This window comes from Miscanthus floridulus, chromosome 10 (assembly GCF_019320115.1).
Source record: "Miscanthus floridulus cultivar M001 chromosome 10, ASM1932011v1, whole genome shotgun sequence".
NCBI classification, from domain to species: Eukaryota; Viridiplantae; Streptophyta; class Magnoliopsida; order Poales; family Poaceae; genus Miscanthus; species Miscanthus floridulus.
In genome coordinates, this window is record NC_089589.1 from 56,618,506 (window position 1) to 56,640,617 (window position 22,112).

The 22,112-nt window shown below is 43.5% G+C and overlaps 1 protein-coding gene across 1 annotated transcript; it reads left to right on the top strand.

Annotated features, from left to right (window-relative positions):
* Positions 1 to 20,113: 20,113 nt before the first annotated feature.
* LOC136484699 (protein AUXIN-REGULATED GENE INVOLVED IN ORGAN SIZE-like) lies at positions 20,114 to 21,691 on the top strand. Its single transcript, XM_066481641.1, has 2 exons — positions 20,114 to 20,592; positions 20,869 to 21,691. The coding sequence occupies exon 2, from the start codon at positions 21,047 to 21,049 to the stop codon at positions 21,365 to 21,367; it is 321 nt and encodes a 106-aa protein (XP_066337738.1). The 5' UTR covers positions 20,114 to 20,592; positions 20,869 to 21,046; the 3' UTR covers positions 21,368 to 21,691.
* The last annotated feature ends 421 nt before the right edge of the window (positions 21,692 to 22,112 follow it).

The following is a 22,112-nucleotide window of genomic DNA, read 5'->3' on the forward strand; positions in this document are numbered from 1 at the left end:
CCTTTGTCATCAATGACCACAAAGGTTCTAAGTATAGATAGTATACTTGTAGGGTTGAGATTATCAATGTCAATCAATGGAGTGAGAATCATTTTCCCAAATTTGGTCTAGTCTAGATCATTTACCAAAGATATTTAACTCGGTTTGATTCAAGGACAAGCTTCTTCACACCTCCAAATAAGGGTTATCTTGTACCATGTTGAGTTAAACACTTATAGCTCATTTTCTAGATTAAACACTAGGTTTACAAGCCCATAAATATGTCATATGCTATCACTAGATCAAATCAAGCATAGAAGTAATAGTGATATCATATAGACATCAAAATAATTTGATTTTCATGAATGAACCTAATAAAATAGAGCTATTTGAAAGGTCCTAATAAGATTGAAAATATGACTAGATGCACTAAAACATGTCCTTAGCAAGGATGTATGCCATGACAATCAACTTTTACCTTGGATTGCTCGAAGGAGAGGCATGTTATATGAGTGAGGGGTGCATCAACACATATTTGAGAAATCCAATATATTCAACTCATTCCTTAGCTTGCAAAACCTTTTCTCATCCAATGGCTTGGTGAATATGTCAGCAAGTTGATCTTCGATGCCTACACTCTCAATACAAATGTCCCCCTTTTTATTGGTGATCTCTTATGAAATGTGGCAGACATCAATGTGCTTTGTTCTTGCATGTTGCACCGGGTTGTTGGTTAACTTGATTACATTCTCATTGTCACATAGCAATGTCACTTTCTTGAACTTGATTCCAAAATCACTCAAAGTGGCATTCATCCAAAGTATTTGTGCACAACAACTACCGGCGGATATGTATTCGGCTTCGGCGGTTGATAATGCAACACTATTTTGCTTCTTTGATGACCATAAAACAAGTGATCTTCCCAACAATTAACATGTGCCCGATGTGCACTTTCTTTCAACCTTGCATCCCGCATAATCCGAGTCGGAGTAACCAACTAGCTCAAACTTTGCTCCTTTTGGATACCACAAACCAACATTTGGTGTATGCTTCAAGTACCTCAAAATTCTCTTTGTAGCCTTCAAATGACTTTCTCTTGGTGAGGCTTGAAATCTTGCACACATGCATACACTAAATATGACATCCGACCTTGATGCAGTCACATAGAGTAGGCTTTCAATCATAGACCGATACAACTTTTGATCTACCATGTTTCCACTTGCATCACTATCCAAGTTGCCATTGGTTCCCATTGGTGTGCTAATGACTTTACTATCAATCATGCCAAACTTCTTGATCATGTCCTTGATGTACTTGCCTTGACTCATAAATGTACCATTTTTCAATTGCTTGATTTGAAGACCAAGGAAGTAACTCAACTCTCCAATCATGGACATCTCAAACTCATTAGCCATTATCTTTCCAAATTCATCACAAAATTCTTGATTGGTTGATCCAAATATGATGTCATCAACATAGATTTGCAATACAAATAGATCTTTTCCAATCTTCTTGATGAAAAGAGTGGTGTCAACCTTCCCCATTGTGAACCCTTTCGAGAGTAGGAAATCTCTCAATCTCTCATACCATGCTCTAGGTGCTTGCTTTAAGCCATACAAAGCCTTCTTCAACTTATACACATGGTTGGGCTTCTTATCATCTTCAAAACCGAGAGGTTGCTCAACATATACTTCTTCATTGATGTAGCCATTTAGAAATGCACTCTTAACATCCATTTGATAGAGCTTGATGTTGTGAGCACAAGCATAGGCTAGCAAGATTCTTATTGCTTCCAATCTAGCAACCGGGGCATATGTTTCTCCAAAGTCAAGACCTTCAACTTATATATATCCTTGTGCTACCAATCTTGCTTTGTTCCTTACTACTATCCCATCTTGATCTTGCTTGTTTCTAAAGACCCATTTGGTTCCAATCATATTGTGTCCCTTTGGTCTTTCTACCATTTCCCATACTTGATTTCTTGTGAAGTTGTTTAGCTCTTCGTGCATAGCATTAACCCAATCAACATCCTTCAAAGCTTCATCTATCTTCTTTGGTTCAATGGATGACACAAATAAGAAGTGTTCACAAAATGATGCCAATTTTGATCTTGTTTGAACACCTCTTGAAATATCACCAATGATTGTGTCTAATGGATGATCTCTTGCAATACTCATTGGTTGGAGCAATGGAACTTGATTGCTTGCACTTGCTAGATCATTGGGTTGAGATGATGTACTAGCCACTTGATATTGATCAATGTCATGAGAGTCACTTGCACTAGCTTGACTTGTATCTTCTTGCACATTTGAGTTGGAGAGCACTTGCACTTGATCATCTTCATCATCATTCACTTGCCTAGGCCTCAATTCACCAATATCCATGTTCTTCATAGCATTTGAAAGTTCAATGCCTCTAACATCTTTCAAGTTCTCATTCTCTTCTTGTGAACCCTTGGTTTCATCAAATTCAACATCATGAACTTCCTCAAGAGTACCACTATCTAAATTCCAAATTCTATATGCTTTGCTTGTAGTGGAATAACCAAGTAGGAATCCTTCATCACATTTCTTGTCAAACTTGCCCAATCTTGTGCCTTTCTTCAAGATATAGCATTTGCAACCAAAGACCCGAAAATATGCAATGTTGGGCTTTCTACCATTCAAGAGCTCATATGGTGTCTTCTCTTTCAATCGGTGACAATAGAGGCGGTTGCTACAATAGCAAGCCGTGTTGATAGCTTTGGCCCAAAAGGATTGACTCACATTGTACTCACTAAGCATAGACCTTGCTATATCAATGAGTGTTCTATTTTTTCTCTCAACAAGGCCATTTGATTGTGGAGTATACTTGGCCGAGAATTGACGTCTAATTCCAAATTTATCACATAACTCATCAATTCTAGTATTCTTGAACTCACTACCATTGTCACTTCTAACTCTCTTGATGGTTGTTTCAAACTCATTGTGAATGCCTTTAACAAATGATTTGAATGTTACAAATACATCACTTTTGTCCACTAGAAAGAATACCTATGTGTATCTAGTGTAGTCATCCACTATCATAAAGTCATACTTGTTACCACCGATACTAGTGTATTGTGTTGGCCCAAACAAATCCATGTGCAATAACTCAAATGCTTTACTAGTGCTCATCATGCTTTTCTTAGGATGGGTGTTTCCAACTTGTTTGCCAGCTTGACAAGAGCTACAAAGCTTATCATTTTCAAACACAACATCTTTCAAGCCTTTAACTAAGTCATGCTTAATCAATCTATTCAATTGTTTCATTCCAACATGACCAAGCCTTCTATGCCATAACCAACCCATGCTAGACTTAGTGAACAAGCATATAGACAATTTAGCTTCACTAGCATTGAAATCAACCAAGTATAGATTCTCATATCTAAAGCCTTTGAAGATCAAGTTAGAGCCATCTACACTTATGATCTCTACATCATCTATCCCAAATATATATTTGAATCCAAGATCACATAATTGAGCCACGGATAGCAAATTGAAGTTCAAGCTCTCTACTAGCAACACATTAGATATGCTCAAGTCATTGGATATTACAATCTTACCAAGCCCTTTAACCTTGCCTTTCCCATTGTCACCAAATGTGATACTATCATAACCATCATTGCCATTGGTGTTGATTGAGTTGAACATTCTTGCATCACCGGTCATGTGTTGAGTGCACCCACTATCAAGAACCCAATGCCTCCCTCTGGCTTTGTAATTGACCTACAAAAGAAGATCAATTCTTTTTAGGTACCCAAACTTGCTTGGGTCCTTAAAGGTTAGTAACCAAGCTCTTTGGCACCCAAATGACTTTCTTCTTTGAGCCCATCCATGGTTTGCCAATGAACTTAGCCTTCACACCATTTGTACCCTTAACAAGCATATAGGAAGAATTAAGTTTAATGGAGGATACATTAGCATTTTTGTTCTTATTTTTGCATTCTTGCTCTTTGTGACCCACTTGCTTGCAACTAGTGCAAAATCGACTATTGTTCTTCACAAAACTAGTCTTGTGAGGAGCTAAGGCCGCTTTGCCTTTCTTGGGGGTATAGCCCAATCCCTCTTTGTAGAGAGAAGCTCTTTGGCTACCCAAGCACATAAGCAAGCGGTCCTCACCACCATAAGCCTTAACTAGGTTGTGAGTGAGCTTAGTGACCTCCTTCTTGAGGTTTTCATTCTCAATCATTAGTGTGGTATCACAACTTCACAAGTGAAACCATCACTACTAGATGAGGTAGAAGTGGAAGTGCTACAAGAAGGGTTAGTAGGAGCAACAATGATAGGCATGGATAGTGATGCATCAATTAAATCACAAGTTATACCTACATCACAAGTTTCAACATACTTTTTTTTATCTTGTTCATTAAGCAAAGTGGAATGAGCTTTTTCAAGCTTTTTGTGAGCCTTGCCAAGCTTCTCATGGGCTACCTCTAGCTTCTCATGAGTTGCTTTGAGCTCATAAAGGGCTTGCTTAAGGGCTTTTACCTCCTTATTCAAGCTCTTGTATTCCCTTCTCTTAATGTCAAAGTGTTCTTTAGCATCTTCTAGCATGTCAAATAGTTCGTCCTTAGTAGGTTCATCATCATCACTATCACTATCATTTTCATTTTCATGTTCATTATCATCAACATGTTCTTCATCACTTTCATCATCACAAGATGGTACCTTAGTGGCCTTAGCCATGAAGCATGATGAAGATTCGAAGAGAGAAGGCTTTTCATTGATGACAATGCTTGCAAGAACCTTTTTCTTGGTGGTCTTGTGATCATCACTATCATCATCATCATCATCACTTGAGGAGTCATCACTATCCCAAGTGACTACATATGAACCATCCTTCTTCTTCTTGAAGGCCATCTTGTCCTTCTTCTCTTTCTTTTCCTTCTTGTCCTTCTTCTTGTTCTTCTTGTTGTCATCATCATTATCACTATTGTATGGGCATTAAGCAACAAGATGATCTTTGCTTCCACACTTGAAGCACCTTCTTGACTCTTCTTTGTTTTTGGATGAAGACTTCTTTCTTCTAGCACGGTAGCCCTTCTTCACCATGAACTTGCCAAATCTCTTGACAAATAGAGCCATCTTCTCGTCATCATCATTATCCCAAGATTCATCTTCTTCACTTGAAGTTTCTTGCTTTGCTTTGCCCTTGGATGATATGGCTTTGAATGCCACGCTTTTCTTCTTCTCATCCTTCTTCTCATCTTTCTTCTCCTTCTTTTCTTCCTTCTCATCATCATCTCTATAGGTATCATCGGTCATTATATCTCCCAATACTTGGTTTGGTGTCATGGTGTCCAAACCGCTTCTCACTAGAATGATGACCAATGTACCAAATCTTGAAGGCAAGCATCTCAAGAACTTGTGGGAGAAGTCCTTGTCCTTCACTTCTTCTCCAAGTGCTTTGAGATCATTGATAAGCACTTGAAGCCTATGAAACATCTCCGGCACACTTTCATCTTCCTTCATCTTGAAGCTTGCAAACTTCTCTTTGAGAATGTAAGCCTTTGCACCCTTCATGGCTTGAGTGCCCTCAAATGATTCTTCCAACTTCTTCCACGCTTCATGAGCCATCTCAATATTTTTTATTTGCTCAAATATTCTCTCATCAATTGCATCATGAATAGCACTAAGAGCAATGTCATTATTTTGGAGAAGTACTTCTTCGGCGGCGGTGGGATTCTTCGGATCACCAATCTCAATTTTGGTTTCTACCACCTTTCACACCTTTCTATTGATTGACTTGATATGTGTGGTCATCTTTGACTTCCAATAAGGATAATTTGTGCCATCAAATTGGGGTGGCTTCTTGGTGTTGTTGATTTGAGCCATTTTAACACTGAAGGTTGTTAAGCCTCAAATAACGGTGACCTCGGCTCTGATACCACTTGAAAGGTCCTAATGGCTAGAGGGGGGGTGAATAGCCTAATAAAAATTTCTACAACAACACTTAACCAAATGGTTAGACAATTATAAGGCAAAACAAGTGTTGCGCTAGCCTACTCAAAATGCAAGCCACCTACCATAATTCTAGTTTAGATAGTGTCAATTCACACAAGAGCAATGACACTACCCTATGTTAGTGTGCTCTCAAAGGCTAACTAAAGAGCCACACCAACCAAGCATGCAAGCTCTCACAACTAGCTACACTAAAGAGCTTGTTAACTAGGTTGCGGTAAAGTAAAGAGAGTGATCAAGAGGGTTATACCGCCGTGTAGATGAAAGAACCAATCAATCACGAAGATGAATAACAATGAAGACCAATCACCTCGGAATCAATGATGAACATAATGATTTTTACCGAGGTTCACTTGCTTGCCGGCAAGCTAGTCCTCGTTGTGGCGATTCACTCACTTGAAGGTTCACGCGCTAATTGGATTCACACGCCAAACCCTCAATAGGGTGCCGCACAACCAACACAAGATGAGGATCACATAAGCCACGAGCAATTCACTAAAGTACCTTTTGGCGCTCCGCCGGGGAAAGGTCAAGAACCCCTCACAATCACCATGATCGGAGCCGGAGACAATTACCACCCTCCGCTCAACGATCATCGCTGCTCCAAGCCGTCTAGGTGGCGGCAACCACCAAGAGTAACAAGCGAAATCCACAGCGAAACACGAACATCAAGTGCCTCTAGATGCAAACACTCAAGCAATGCACTTGGATCACTCCCAATCTCACTATGATGATGAATCAATGATGGAGATGAGTGGGAGGACTTTGGCTAGGCTCACAAGGTTGCTATGTCAATGAAAATGGCCAAAGATGTGAGCCACAGCCGGTCATGGGGCTTAAATAGAAGCCCCCACGAAATAGAGCCGTTGTACCCCTTCACTAGGTACACTGTGCTCTGACCGGACGCTCCGGTCCACTGATGAACGCCACATGTCACCAGCTTCAAACGTTGTTCGTTAGTTTTCAACGGCTATGAACCTGACTGGACGCTCCGGCAGAACTGACCGGACATTGGAGCCTCAGCGTCCGGTCGAGTACAGTAAGGGTCTAAATCTGTTTTTCTTCGACCGGACGCGTCCGATCCACCTCGACCGGACACAGCCCAGTGTCCGGTGGTAAACCCTAGCCTATGTACCGCCAGTCAACGCGATCGGACGCAGGCAGTCAGCGTCCGGTGCTTTTGGATCCAGCGTTCGGTCACTTGACCGACGCTGGCATCTTCTCTGTTTTCACTTCTAACTTCTCCACCCTTGCTCCAATGTGCCAACCACCAAATGTATCACCTTGTGCACATGTGTTAGCATATTTTCACAAATATTTTCAAGGGTGTTAGCATTCCACTAGATCCTAAATGCATATGCAATGAGTTAGAGCATCTAGTGGCACTTTAATAACCGCATTCCGATACGAGTTTCACCCCTCTTAATAGTATGACTATCAAACCTAAATGTGATCACACTCTCTAAGTGTCTTGATCACCAAAACAAAATAGCTCCTATGGTTTATACCTTTGCCTTGAGCTTTTTGTTTTTCTCTTTCTTCTTCTCAAGTTTAAGCCCTTGATCATTGCCATGCCATCACCATTGTCATGCTATGATCTTCGTTAGCTTCTCTTCTTGAAGTGTGCTACCTATCTCATGATCACTTGATAAACTAGGTTAGCACTTAGGGTTTTATCAATTCACCAAAACCAAACTAGAGCTTTCACCGCCTCTAACGCCACTGTCTCGTGTGCCCTGCCTGCTCCAGCGCATCCGTACACCTCCGTCGTGGTGCCTCCATCCTCTCGCCTCACGACATGCTCGTACGGAGGAGGGGTAGTTTTGGGAGCGTCCACACGCTTGGATAGAGGAGCAAGGGGAAGTCATTATTTTCAGCTCCCAATCTCTCTCGTAGTTTCATTCATCATATTTCCTAGGGATTCAATAGAGAAGCGGTTCGACGAGAACGCGTTTGGTTGCAGCTCATGAAGTGGCTCGCGGAGCGCTACCAAACAGCCCTTAAAGCTTGGATGCATAGTTTCATACTCGATAAATAATTGACAAAAACAAACTTGTCCGATCCAAAAAAAACCATGTCTACAGTATTTCCCTAACAAGAGCTCAACCGAACCTGATCAAGAAAGGTAATGAAAACTAGGCCCTATGGTTTGGGTCTTAACCCATGCTTACTGTAATCCTCAATTAAATTTATCCTAGCAACTAAACTTGTATGCATAGTTTAATAAGCGAAAATTAGGACTTGTTTAGATAAGCTAGGGCTAGTTACTACTTAATAAGACTAAAATTAGTCTAAATTGGTTATGGTTGGCTAGTCCGTTGGCTTAAAACTAGTTGTTGGTTTGACTAACAAAGTAAAATATTCAATTGGTGGCGGAAAGATCTGTGGCAGAACCGTCCGAAATAGCACGCTTATGGAGGTGCTCGTCTCCCATCAGACACTAAGCACCCCAAAAACAGGCTACAGCAAGCGGTTTCCGTCGAGCACAGCCTAAGGGAGAACCCGAAAGATCCACATTTTTTCTAAGGATCCAATAATGAAAACGAGTTACAATATAGGTCCATTTCATACATCAGAAGTTCTTAAAAAAATACTTTATTACATTACCAAATGTCAGAGTGTGGAATGATAAACAACGGAATTTAAATAAACATCTAGCGATAGGAACGAGGATTCCGTCTGAGCCCACCAGAAGAATCCTCCACACAAAAGTACTTCTCATGCATCACCTGCAACAGGGGTAAATAAACCCTGAGTATAATGTACTCGCAAGACTTATCCGACTAGTGGGAATAATTTCCCGACACCAAGAAATATGATAAGCTTTATGGTTTGCTGGTTTTTTTTGACAGAAAGCAATACTAATAGTGAGTCCTTACTTATGTTATTATTATAAGCCACATTAAGTTATTAGCTACCCAGTCTATATAAGCATCTGTTCTACTTTCAAGCAAGAGTTGAGCAATCAGTTTCATTTCTTCTCCTTTCAACTTTCAGTTCTTACTACGGTGCTAAACCGTAGACAAGCCATACCGGAACGTCGATGATTCGCGAATCAATGCCCCTAGCTGGGTGCCCCGAAGGCACACGCCCCACTTGTACCCCAGGCACAAGCAGGACCAACCCATCACTCTCCTATCCTGGGTGTCTAGGTCCCTATCCAAACTTGGACTCCAAGCCCTAACTCCTGAGTCCCAGACTCAGTGTGGTGCAAGGACCTCCATCTCCGTCTCTAATCAGTCGGTCCAGAAAGAGCCGGATCCACGACAAGAGAGCAACAAGTCTTCCCTGCGCCCATACTCAAGCATGTGCTTGGGATAATAGATCTGTGACTTGCCTAGAGCCATATGCAACGACCGGTCCTTAATCGACATAGATAGGGAAAAAAGTGTAACCGAGCTATGCCCTGTTGGTCTCAGGACACAACCCCTTACACCCACCAATACACAAACCATATCCCTACCCGGTCATCATTTACCTTTACCACATTTTACCAGGAGTGATCATATTTATCACTTACTTGTGAGTAAAGGCAGGTTACTCACGCTACCGATATCCTGAGCATAGCGGCTACTCACCCTGTACTAGTAGGACTCATAGGTAGATATATTTATGCATGTGGTTTTCATAAAATGCTTGTAACGTAAATGCACATCATATATATATTCAGTGATCATTTAAAATAAGGGTTATGCACCGGGGCGTGCCTTAGGTAGGCGACGGGTCAGTAAGGTCAGCACCAAAAGGCTCCGAGGCTCCCTCCTATATGAGAATCTCCTCCTCATACTCCTCAATCACTTCGTCGTACTCTTGTTCATCGATGGGTATGAAGTCTACCAGCTCGTGATCTATATGCATGAAATGATGGTGCAATGCTTAGTAATATAACAACAGCAACTCTTAAAATAAAAGTACATCTATTTAACTACTAAGCTAGTGCTACCGACCACGGTACTAAGCTATCTATTGTTATCGATAACAAGTTTGAAGTGCGACATTCATTATTATTATAGCAACTACAAGTATTCTTACTCCTAATGCTGATTTACACTATATATGATAAAGCAAGGATAATGACTACTCTATTTATCAACCTATTCTAGGGCTACAAAATTTATAGCAAGTACATAATAATCTAGTGAGGCTACTGTAAAATTTTCATAGCTATAGCTATCACCAATTTTCCACAAGTATTCCTACAATATTAATCTACATAATACTAAGCTCTTTAGTTTGAATTTATGAAACTACCATCATCATAGCTAACTGTAATCTAACTGTACTAACAAGTAGATGGTAATTTTGCAAACCTAACAAAATTGGTTTCACTATTTTTGGACATCTACACGATTTACTTTACTGCAATTTATTAAAGTTCAGCTCAAACTAATATTGAATAAATATGCACGAATTTACAGAAAAAAGAAAACTGATTTCTAACTCCGCGGCCCACGCGAGCGCTCCGGCCCAACCCACGACTCCCACGCGCGTACTCGCCTAGCGCACCGGCGTGGCCTAGCTTGGCACAGCCCACGCGCGCCAGCGGCCCACGGGGGAAAAGACCCTCGCGCACGCCACATCATGCAAAAGAACCCTCGGATTCCCATCAAATGGCAACGCAGTCCTTTCCACTATTCCCTTCTCTCACTGACTCTAGCACTTAGCCCCTTGGTTTACTTCAAATTCACGTCGCGACGTCCCTGGCCGGACTTAACAGAGCCAAAATCTCATCGGCCAAACGCCGGCGAGCACCGACCACTTCGGCACACACCAGCATCCCCATGAGCTTCCTCGTGCCACGCGCAACGGACTGAGATAACACATGCCTAGAATGGCGCACCACGTAGGCATGGCCACGTGTCGTGGCAGTGTCTAGCCGCGGTAGCCCGTTGCCAGCGAAACCACCTATTCGAATGCCTCTACTACTAATCGATGACCATCTGCAGGCTGCATTAAACAATGTAGAAGTCCTAATTGGTCCGCTACTACCTTCAAACGCGTCGGCCACGAAAACAGCATCTACCTACGTCCGCCGGGGATGGCTACGCACTCCGACGAACCCCAGCCCTAATTGAGTCAACCAGCTACCCTAGGAGCAAGAGGACCTCACTAGCGGTGTGACGGACATATTAGGCGAAGGCACGAGGCTCGGCAAGACGGTCAGCCATGAACACGTGGTGACTCTAGTTCCTAGCGAGCACAACGACGGCGTCTCCGGTGACCCATGGCTCCACTGGCGAAACCACTGCATGAGCGCGATAACCAAATCAACTATTACTCAAGGCACAACCTAATTGAAACGGTGAAGCACCATAGGCCGCTCTGGCCGTGCGCCCGCTCTGGCGACCATGGCGGACCGCCGTGAGGGGAACGCCCCGTCTCACCTCACTGTAGGCCGAAATAACGCCGGGATGACTTCACTCGACAACTAACTACTTGAGCTCGTAGTGTACACCGCTAATTGGAAACCAGTGGAGTGTGTGAGGCCAATTGCAGGAGCGGCGCCTACGGACTTATGGCGGCTGGCGACGGCAAAATTTCAAATTGGCGCCCCTCCCTTGTACCACCGCCATAGTGATTGGTTTGGCACGACACCGTCCTTCCACTCGACCACCAAACGTGCTCAGTACAAAGAAAGGGGCCAACGCATCAATTCGGCTTTGGCGTGGCTCGGCCAGCCGGCGACCTTCTAGGCGACGTAACTGGCACCTTTGGTGTGGCCTCGAGCGCAAGCGTGAGGACGAGGCAAGCAGGATGAGCCCATGTGCGCACATAGCCGATGCCAATGGAAGCAGTAGCGGGACGGCAGCGTTGGACGGCGCACAGTGCAAGCGACACGACGCGATGCGACGGCGAGCAGCAACCACGGGCAGACGTGCTGAAGGAGGAGCATAGCAGCCAGGCATGGCCGGGCCCAGTGTGCGCGCGTGTCGTGTGCCAGCGCTCGACAACAAGAGACCCAGGTCGACAGCGCAGGGCCAACGCACGGGTGTACACACGCAGGCGCAACGGTGGCTGATGCGAGAGTGTACGCGGCGTGCTAGTGCAGCAACGCAGCGCGGCTAGTAGGGCGAGGACAGTGGCCGGGACGGCCAGTGCGGCGGCCCACGCGTGGCGTGCTCGCACAAGCGCAGCAGTGGCGACGCGGCCGGCTCGGTAGTGCTCGCTGGCGGCCAGCAGCGGCAGCAGCGTTGCCAGGCAACGGCGGTGACCGCGACCAGTGCTGGCTTTGATTGAAACTATGTGATGTGCACGCTTTTTAAAGCTATTGAAAAATCCTACCCTATGGTCCAAACACCAAACCAATTCTTCTATACGCAAGAGGGTACGTAGGGCTATCGACCTAAGCCATGACATCTCGTCACTTTCTAAGCCGATCGCTCTACAGAAATTACCAAACATGCTTCGTCGACCCAATTATAGACTTAACATGAAATGAATAAACCTTGAACGGTTTCGCGTCGAACTCCAATTCCGAGCTTCTTGACATATTAGCTAGCGAACATCGTCATCGACCACACATATTTCATCGTCGCCTACAAAGTTTGTACTACAAACTTTATCAAAGTTCGCATAGACGTTCTATAGCATTTTTGTTCGATAAAAATTCGCTTAGAATACTAAACGATATTAAGCGACATGAAGCGTAACATTTGTTTCTTGTTTCGGAAGAACGTTTCAAGTGACGTACATTGATTTATACTTTATGTTACACACATTTACACATAAGTATGATGCTCATACATTGTTTTAGCAAAAATTGTACAATGTAACACCGAGGGTGTTACAAGATCCCCAAACTATTTTACTGGAAAAATGAGGACGACCGCTTGACCAAACTCTTAGAGGAATTTGGCCTCGGCCCTGGTTAATTGAGAAGGAATGCAATAGGGATGGATCGAAATATTAAAAGATTTGAAAGATCCGATATCCATATTTATTTTAATATTACTATGAATATCCATATTTGTATTTGATTATGATATAACTTTTTTTTGTTAATTTTCTCTGTCCGATTCCACTTCCGTATTAAAAAAATGTGAAATATCCAATATATTTGTATCGTCAAATAATAAAGTACCCTGTAAAACCATATAAAACTTATATCTATGACTAATTACTAATGTAAATGGTATCAATTTTAATATACAAATTATATGCATCATCTATATCTATATCTATATCTATATCTATATCTCTTATAATGTTAAACCCCACTAGCCATTTTTTTCTCGACATGCAAGCAGTCAACATCTGCAATCCACTATCACATACATTTAATTATTACCATTAATATGTCACACCATCCACTACAATTAATTGATAATAGTTTATTTCTTCATATAAGTAATTTAGTGTATTTCATTGTAATTCACCCACAATTCTCTCCGCAACACGGGTGATATGTTTCTAGTTTAAACTATTTAAAACTTATCTCTCTGGCTAATAACATTATATTAATTTTATAATTATTAATGATATGTAAAGGTTAGTCATATTAATTTTAGGTACTTTAGTTATTCATATATTGGTGAAAGTATTTTTATTATTTTAAACTATTTATTTAAAGGTTTTATTGATTTTTTATATATTTAATTATAGAAATATTTACTATATATGTTATTTTATTAGGTTTCGTTACCTACATGTGTTATATAACTATATTCTCTACGGAAGAAAACCAACCGATCGGTAGTACGGAGGCCTTGTCTCCTGCAGTTTGCACGGTCTCTCCTTGGGTACCTCGTCCTCGTGGTCTTTTTTTTTTTTTTTTTTTTTGAGTCTCGGCCTCGACTCGTTGGCAGGCAGGCACACCCGTGGGCAGTGGCCGTGTCCCGGTGGCGGTGGGTGGCGGCCGCCGTCGTCCCACCACCACCAGGCCCGCTGATCGCCGGCAAATCACGCGAGCCACGGGATCGTGCTGCCTGCCTGCCAAATCGTAAGATACGAGAACGCGGCCGGGCGGCTGGACTGGAGAATGCGCGGTGACGTCTGACGTCTTCCTCCGGGTCCGGGAGCACGGACACGGTGGCGTACGTGATGGTGATGCGCGGCGTGCCTGACGGGCCACCACCTGGCGCGCTTTCCCGGCAAAGGCCTACTACCTGATTCATGAATAATGCAGGTGCACTGAACCTTCTTGTGAAGGAGGGGGGTGGAGTGTGGATTCTGTCACGGTTCGAGCTGTCAGCAAGCAAGCAGCGGAAAAGAGCTCTAGAGGCAGGCGGGCCAAGAAGCCCAGCCAACGATTCATCGGCCCAGAATAGAACAAGTAGTCCAAGCCCAGTTACATCTAGAATATACTTGTAGTTACAGTTGTGAGAGGAGAGGAAGCAAAATTGAATTCTAAATTCCTTTAAAAAAAACTTGATTTGGTACGTGCCGAAGTTGGTGGTGAGCTGTGGCTCGAGTCCTTATCCATCGGACCTCATATACTCTAGACATATAGTATCGTGACCTAGTACCGTAACATATGGTATTAGTCGTCTAGATCCTAGCGCACAACAAGCACAACACGTGTCCACAAGTTACCATGAAGGTGGAGGAGCAATCCGCCTTGATTCTCACCAAATTGGAGGACCGTTCGAAGGGGATCTCTGAGGGAATCGCCGCCTCAACAACGTTCACGCCTCCATGGAGGATCTCAAGGTGGTCAAGGACTAATTCGAGCGATTGCGGCCCCAAGTCGACACCAAAGTTGCCGATTTGAACCACTGCTTCAACCTCTCTCAGGCCTCTCTCGAGGATGGATCTGTGCCACTCAAGATGCCGGCGCCCGCCCACCTAGGTCTAGGTGCGTCCTCTTCGAAGGCGGCATTTGGGCCTGTTGGCCACGACTACGACAACCACTACCGGAGTGATAGTTTGGGGGGTTGTCACCACCCTCGAGCCACCTTCGGTCAAAGGCGTGACTGCAAATTTATCTACTCTTCCTACTGGATTCGATTTCAGCCATACCATCCCCTATGAGAGCTGATTCCAATTCAATATTGCTATGCCTCAATTAGATTTCCCCAAATTCAATAGTACCAATTCTAAACTTGTTATACCTTTAATTGTATTGTCATTGAATCTACCAAAACCCATCAAGGGCTAGATGCACTTACTTTATTATTATTATTACTACTACTACTATTTAAAAATATATAGGCAAAACTACCTTTAAAACTAGCTTTATGACCAAAGTTTTTTGATTTTGATAGTTTTATGACAAAAAATTCTAGTTTTGGAATTTGATGGCCATAATCAAGCCCGGAAAGAAATAATTCGATGACTACTTTATAGTAAATAATGGAAGTGTCACCCCTATCACATAAATCCACAACGAAGATACTACTTTTCTATTATATAGGCTACTCCATCTTTTAGGAAATATATAGATTATTTTAGTTTTGTCCAAAGTTAGAATTCTGTAACTTTTTTACTAGGTATATAAAAACTTGCATCGACTCTTCAACATAAAAAGTTTCATTAATTCCATCATATAATATGACTTCATATTGAGTTTATTTGTTATTGTAGATATTTTTTTTTGTAAATTTATTGAAACTTTAAAGAAATTGTCACTTTCTTTTTTGTTAACAATCAGGTCAATTCTAAGTTATGATATGAAATGAACTACCTAACGAGTATATGTAATTTGTTTGTGTTTGAAGGAACCTCGTTTTAAAGCGTTAGATTGAATTGCCAAGGAAGACAGTACGTGACTCTTCAATTTGTGGAAGCAAGCGAGCGACCTCACCTGAAAGAGATCTCTAGATGCGCCAAAAAGGCGGCCAGGGGAGACGAACCCTTCATCAGCAGAAATTTCGCCTTCCTGACTTTTCCAAAAAGTGCTTGGAGGAATAAATGTTACTTCCACACTCCCGAAGAGACAAGAATTATGACCAAAAGGCAGTTATCGAATTTAGTTACAATTTTTTTAAACAATTTTAGTGATATATGTAGGACCTGAACAAACTTTGTCCTACGTGTTCTGATGCTGTACACATTTGTTAATTTGTCCAAGTAAAGCTTGCGCACGTCAGTTGCTACGACTTTTTTAATTAGTACGTGACGTGCCCATCGAAAGCTGTCACAAGGGTGAAGCGAGGAATTAGAATGACCGGTTATATATATTAGCTCCACTAATTATCTGTTAAATATACTAGTGAACACCAAATGGCATTATATTTTGTAGGGGTCAGCTAACACCAATTAGGACAAGTATATTAGTGTTGTCTTATAGAAAGTATCATGCTATTAATGATAAAAAAATGATCAAGGGGCTTTGCAATAATGTTTATAATGATGAAAGGGTCCCATTCATATTTTGGATCGTTGCATTGAAGTCCGTCGAAGAAAAGAAGGGAAAAAGGGCAGTGCCCCCTTGCCGAACCGGGCCAGCTGTTGGGGCGCTGCGTGCTCGCTGGTCTCCTGTGCCAGTCCTCCCTAAAGAAACTAGCTGGTTTCACGTTGTGCAATTCCCATAGCACCTTGGACCCTTGCTTTCGGTTTTTTGCTTTCTACTCTTGCAAATGGGTGAAAATAGAGATGTTCCACGGCCGTTTCAATGGAGATCGATCGAGAGGGGTATGTTTGGTAGTTGTTCGAACTAAACACAGTTTATAACTTTTCCACGTCATAGGTCACATAAACTTTTCCCAGTTGAACTAAACAGATCCTGAAGACCTGAACCGGTGAAATTTAGCAATGTACATGCCCTTCGTACATGTGACGTGTTAACGTGTTTGAAAGAAAAAAAAGATAATCTAAAGCTTCGCCACAATGTCTTGATCAATGCTAAAATCAAATGTAACGTCGATTAGTATGTTTAGATGATTTTTTAAATTCAGGAATATGATATATGTTTTTTCATAACGAAATATGATATATGCTAAGGCAGCCTTATAACTTATATGTAAGAACACCTGAAGGCGATTACTGTTTACAGGACACGTCCAGATCTCGGACACTTACAATGCCACTGATCGTTACGAGCAATATAGTCTTTCATCTTCGTCACGAATAAAATAGTTTTCAAAGATCACAATATAGGCCATATTCGTTTCGCTGAAAAAACAAGCCAAAACACTATTCTAGCTGATTTATCGTGAGAGAAAAATACTGTTACGACTAAAAAAATAAACTGAAAAATATAGATTATAAGACAAGCAAACATAGCCATATACGATATAGTACTTAATAAGGCCAACATGTGTCAAGAAGAAAACACTAGTTTGCAGTTAGGTTAGCTCAATGAGTACATGCTGGTCGATTTCTGTTACATCCGTCCGATAAGCACAAATATTCACATCTTTGCAAAAGGAAGATATTATGCCCTTGAATGAATGGTAAAAAAAACTCAACATATATTCGACACGTAGATTGGCAGCAACGACGAACCGTCTTTACGGGGTGGATTAATTGCGTGTCACACCAGTCTTGAGATAATAAGAATCCCAATGAGGCTGCGTTTAGTTCGCAAAATTTGGAAATTTGGCTACTGTAGCACTTTCGTTTTTATTTGGCAATTAACGTTCAATCATGGACTAATTAGGCTCAAAACGTTCGTCTCGTGATTTCCAACCAAACTGTGCAATTAGTTTTTTTTCGTCTACATTTAATGCTTATACACGTATCGCAAGATTCGATGTGTACTGTATCACTTTTTTGAAAAATTTTTGGGAACTAAACACACCTGAAACAGCATGCGTAATCAAACTCTTCGTACTCTGCCACTCTGTCATCAATGCTAAGAACAAACATGTCGTATATCATACTACTATTTACTCACAAGTATAAGATTGTACATTTCATTTTTTTTCAAAAAAAATAAAATCAAACATTTTTTAAACACAACTTTTTAACATAAAAGTCAATCGATTTTAAATTTAACTAGATTTATCAAAAAAACTGTCAAAATTTATGTTTTCAAATAGATTTACTATGAATTTTTTTTTATAAATTTGGTAAAAAAAATTATATAAGATCGAAACTAGAGGTCATTTGCTAAGATGGTGTAGCTACGGCTCTTTTAGGTCGATCTTCTTCGGCGCTCGATAAAGACACGTCGTCTGTACGTTTAAACTCTTCTTCTCAATACAATGATACGCAAACCTTTTGTGTATTCGAAAAAAAAATTGGTAAAAAAATAAAATTGGTTAACTCATTAGAAAGTGAAATGTCCATTCTTTTTGACATAGAGTGTATACACGATAATCTTGCCATAGACCATGAGACCAGCAAATAGAGTAGATATTTGGGTTATTTGGATCGGTGCCATTATAATTTTTTAACTTTTGAGATACATCACTACAATTCGCCTATTCTAAAACATGCCATTATAATTCTTTGGTTGCTTGAAATCTGCCACTTTGTACGCTTTTAGAGACGTTAGGTCCACCTGCAGGTAACTATATTTTTGTATTGCCCTAAATACCCCCACCACATCTCTCTTTTTGTACTCACTAACATACTGGGCCCGTGTCTTCATCCCTACCGACGTCGGAGGAGCTCGGCCTCAGCTACCAGCCTACCCAGCTGTGCCTAGGGATCTGACCGCACCACTTGCTAGCCCTATGCCCGCGCTGCTCGCCGCCATCGCAGTCGCTGCTGCTGTCATCATCGGCATAGCCTGTCACAGGCTCCCCTCCAGCTTTGCTCCCATGTCGATGGCCCTGCAGTACAAGGAAGATGCGGCTGCGCCGACTAGCGGTAGCAGCGTGGGTTCTAGGCTCGCCGGCCTCGCCTCGGCGTCATGCCTCCACGGTCCCCGCGCATGAGCCTAGCCAACGTCGTTCCTACTGACCGCGCGCCATGTCCGACTGCGACAAGTTCTTCCACGTGACACGCCGCCGCGGAGCACAGGCTGCACAGTGTCATGCAGATGGCGTCCCGAGGTAGGCAGGCACCTGCAGAGCTGCTTGTTCACGCGGGCATGCAAACGAACCCGTGGAGGCCACCTCGACGACCCGGGCTGGCGCCCGCCCGCTCTGCATCGAGCTAAGGCACAGTCGCCGCCGTGCTCTTCGTGTTGGGTCATCGACCTCTCGTCGCGTGCGAGGGCTGGCGTGTCGGGGGAGCACCTCGACACGGTGCGCGGCCGGCCTGCAGGATGCAACGAGGCTGGAGGCTAGCACCGAGGCTGGGAGGCGTAGAATCGGCCAACGGCATGGGGTAGGCAAGCTGCGAGCTGCAGCCATGGCGTCGGACCATTGGTGCGGGAGGCGGGGCTCGCGCGCGCAAGCATGAGCGGCTGCAGCGGGCGGCCGGGCTTGCGAGCGCGAACGGCGGCGTCGGAGGCGAGGTGCGAGCTGCTGCGGGGCTGCACGACAGCGTGGTGGTGCACGATGTCAGCGATAGGAATAGTGGGGTTGCGTGGCGCGGGCGTGAGTGTGCGGTTGCGGACTGACGCAGGCACGAGCAAGAGCACCGTTTGGCTCCAGCACGGGCATGAGGCCGACTCCGACGTGGGCACAGAGCTAGCTCATGTAAGTCCAGCTGTGTGCGGACCAGAACCTGCGAGCCTGCCAGGGGAGGAGAGGAGGAAGAAGATGACAGTGGAGCCCACGCGTCAATGATGTGGGAGAAAGAAAGGGACAGGGGCAATTTAGACAATATGAAAATGGGTTGGTCTGCACGTGGGTCTAATGGTATAAAAAATGTACAAGTTGGCATATTTTAGACAATGGAAGAATTATAATGGCATGTTTACAAATAGGTGAATTGTAGTGACGTATCTTAAAAGTTGAAAAATTGTAATGGCACCGATCCAAATAACCCTAGATATTTTACTCTAATAGTATACACCACATTAGTCAAGACTCTAGACTAGACGTGTGGTAACTGAAGGAGAAGGAAACGCTAATCGCAATTAGACAGATAGCATGTTCGCCCGTTGATTTCAGTTAAAATTTATCAGCCAACTAATAGTATTTTTCTCTTACGACCAACCAGCACCGAGCTTATCTAGCCGGAAACCCACTAACTAAGGCTGAGAGGTTGCTCAAACTCAACTCAACCGGTCAGGTTCGTCGCTGCCAATTGCCAAAGGGGCAAAGGGTGTGGGTCCCACCGGCGCCAGGCAGCCGGCACTCCACCCCACCACTTGGCTTTGGCTGCATGGGTTGCCTACCCAAGTTGGTCCTTGCCTTCTTGGATGCAATGTATCCGCCCCTCTGCTTCCTCCGTCCCCCGACCTCCGAGATTTGAATCCGCGCTCCGAATGGAATCCCCCACGCATAAAATCGACCACCCGTCGTCCTCCCTGTCCGTCATCATGCTCACTCAATCTCACCCCCCCGTTTCCATCTCTATCCATCCCCCCGGGAGCAGGAGCTACAGCAGGAGTCGAGTCGGCGTCGTCACGGGAGATACCAGCTTCGCTATCACCGGATCCCCTCCTCTGCTTCCCTCTGTTTTCTTCTGCGCGCCCCGGCTGTTGGTGTCCCGTCCGGCGGCGTTGCTGGCGGCTGAATCCGAGCTTTCGTGGAGTTCTCAGCTGCTGCTGCTCTTGAGATCTTTTTCTTGATCTGGAGGGATTAAAGAGGGATTCTTGCCTTCCCACGGGAGCAAGAGAAAGGGGAGAACGTGCTTGTTCAGGTGGTTCAACAGTGCGGACCAGAGAACAATGCGAGGTTCAGGATTAAAGGTACCTTTTCCTGCTGTGTGATTTCGATACGTTTGGGTGATTCTTCATCTTTCTTTTGATTGGGTCCTTCGGATTGTTCAAAGTAGCGATTGTTCACCTGAAAATTTCTGGGGAAAAGGTTTGAACTTTGTTCGCCGCTATAGAAATTCTAGGCGATTACGACGGCGTCCTTGCTAAAGTAAATATCACGTTCATAATGACAGCTCAAAAGACCATTTGGTTGGTAAAACACATGATTTACTCAGCTTCTTACACTCGTGTTCCATCTCTTGACAGGTATTCTGGATTCAGGGGCAGTTCTTCCAAAGCAAGTGACAGGCGATTCAATCACCGGAGCTCAGATCTGATTACAACATTCAGAAACACAGGAGTCCTCCCACCGCCTTTCACTTCTTGCTTACTTCTGCAACCACTCGCCGTGACTGATCTTCGCGTACACCAAAGAACACAACACATGGCAAGCCGACCTAGCGCGATGGAAGGAGGGGGCGCAATACAGAGGAGGAATAATGCCGTGAAGCGGCACCTGCAGCAGCGGCAGCAGGAGGCGGATTTCCTTGACAAGAAGGTCATCGCGTCCACCTACTTCAGCATCGGGGCGTTCCTCGTGCTCGCCTGCCTCACCGTCTCGCTGCTCATACTGCCGCTGGTGCTGCCACCGCTGCCGCCGCCGCCGTCGCTGCTGCTGTGGCTGCCGGTCTGCCTGCTCATCCTGCTGATTGTGCTGGCCTTCATGCCGACAGATGTGCGCAGCATGGCCTCCTCTTACTTGTAAATAGATAGGCCACACCTTGGCCAGTTTTCTGTGTTTGGGGGGGTGATTCGTCCTAAGATGAGTCATGAGAGTAATGTGAAGCATGTTTTCCAGAGGTCGATTTCAATGAAGTTTGGTAGCTATACGAAGTTAATTGGTTGGAACTTGGAAATTATGTGCATTGTGCGAACATATAGTTGTGCAGAATTTTCTGTAATTGCAGCAATCAGTTGAACAGATTGACTGATCCACTTGTAGTGGAGAGAGGGCTGAGATCAGGAACAAGTTAACCCTTGTGACTTTACAGAGGCAAGTCGCTGAATCTCAGTAGGCTTACTTGTTAAATTATGCCTCGCATTTCTGTGAAAATTTTCTTACTCATTTTAATCTTCCACCATCTGTCTCATAAGGAGTTCATGTAAAATTGGTCTACATCCAGGGTCTATCACTGCGATATGCTGGTCATACAGTCAATACATTTCAGACTACAGTTCTAACCTACGAAAGCATGGATGTGTATTTAGGATTTACGAACGCATCAGACTGAATTGCAATTTTTACTGTATGCAGCTTAATTTGGGTTTAGAGATTGCAATTTTCACTGTATGAGCAAGAACTGAATTGCAATTTCACTGTATGAAGCTAAAATAATGGGCCCTTTTAATTATTAATAATAATGGTATTGTTTTATTTTTCTTCTAATATTTGTTGATGCAAAGTCATTGATGGTGACATCAACATCAAACTCATTGAATAATTTCATGGC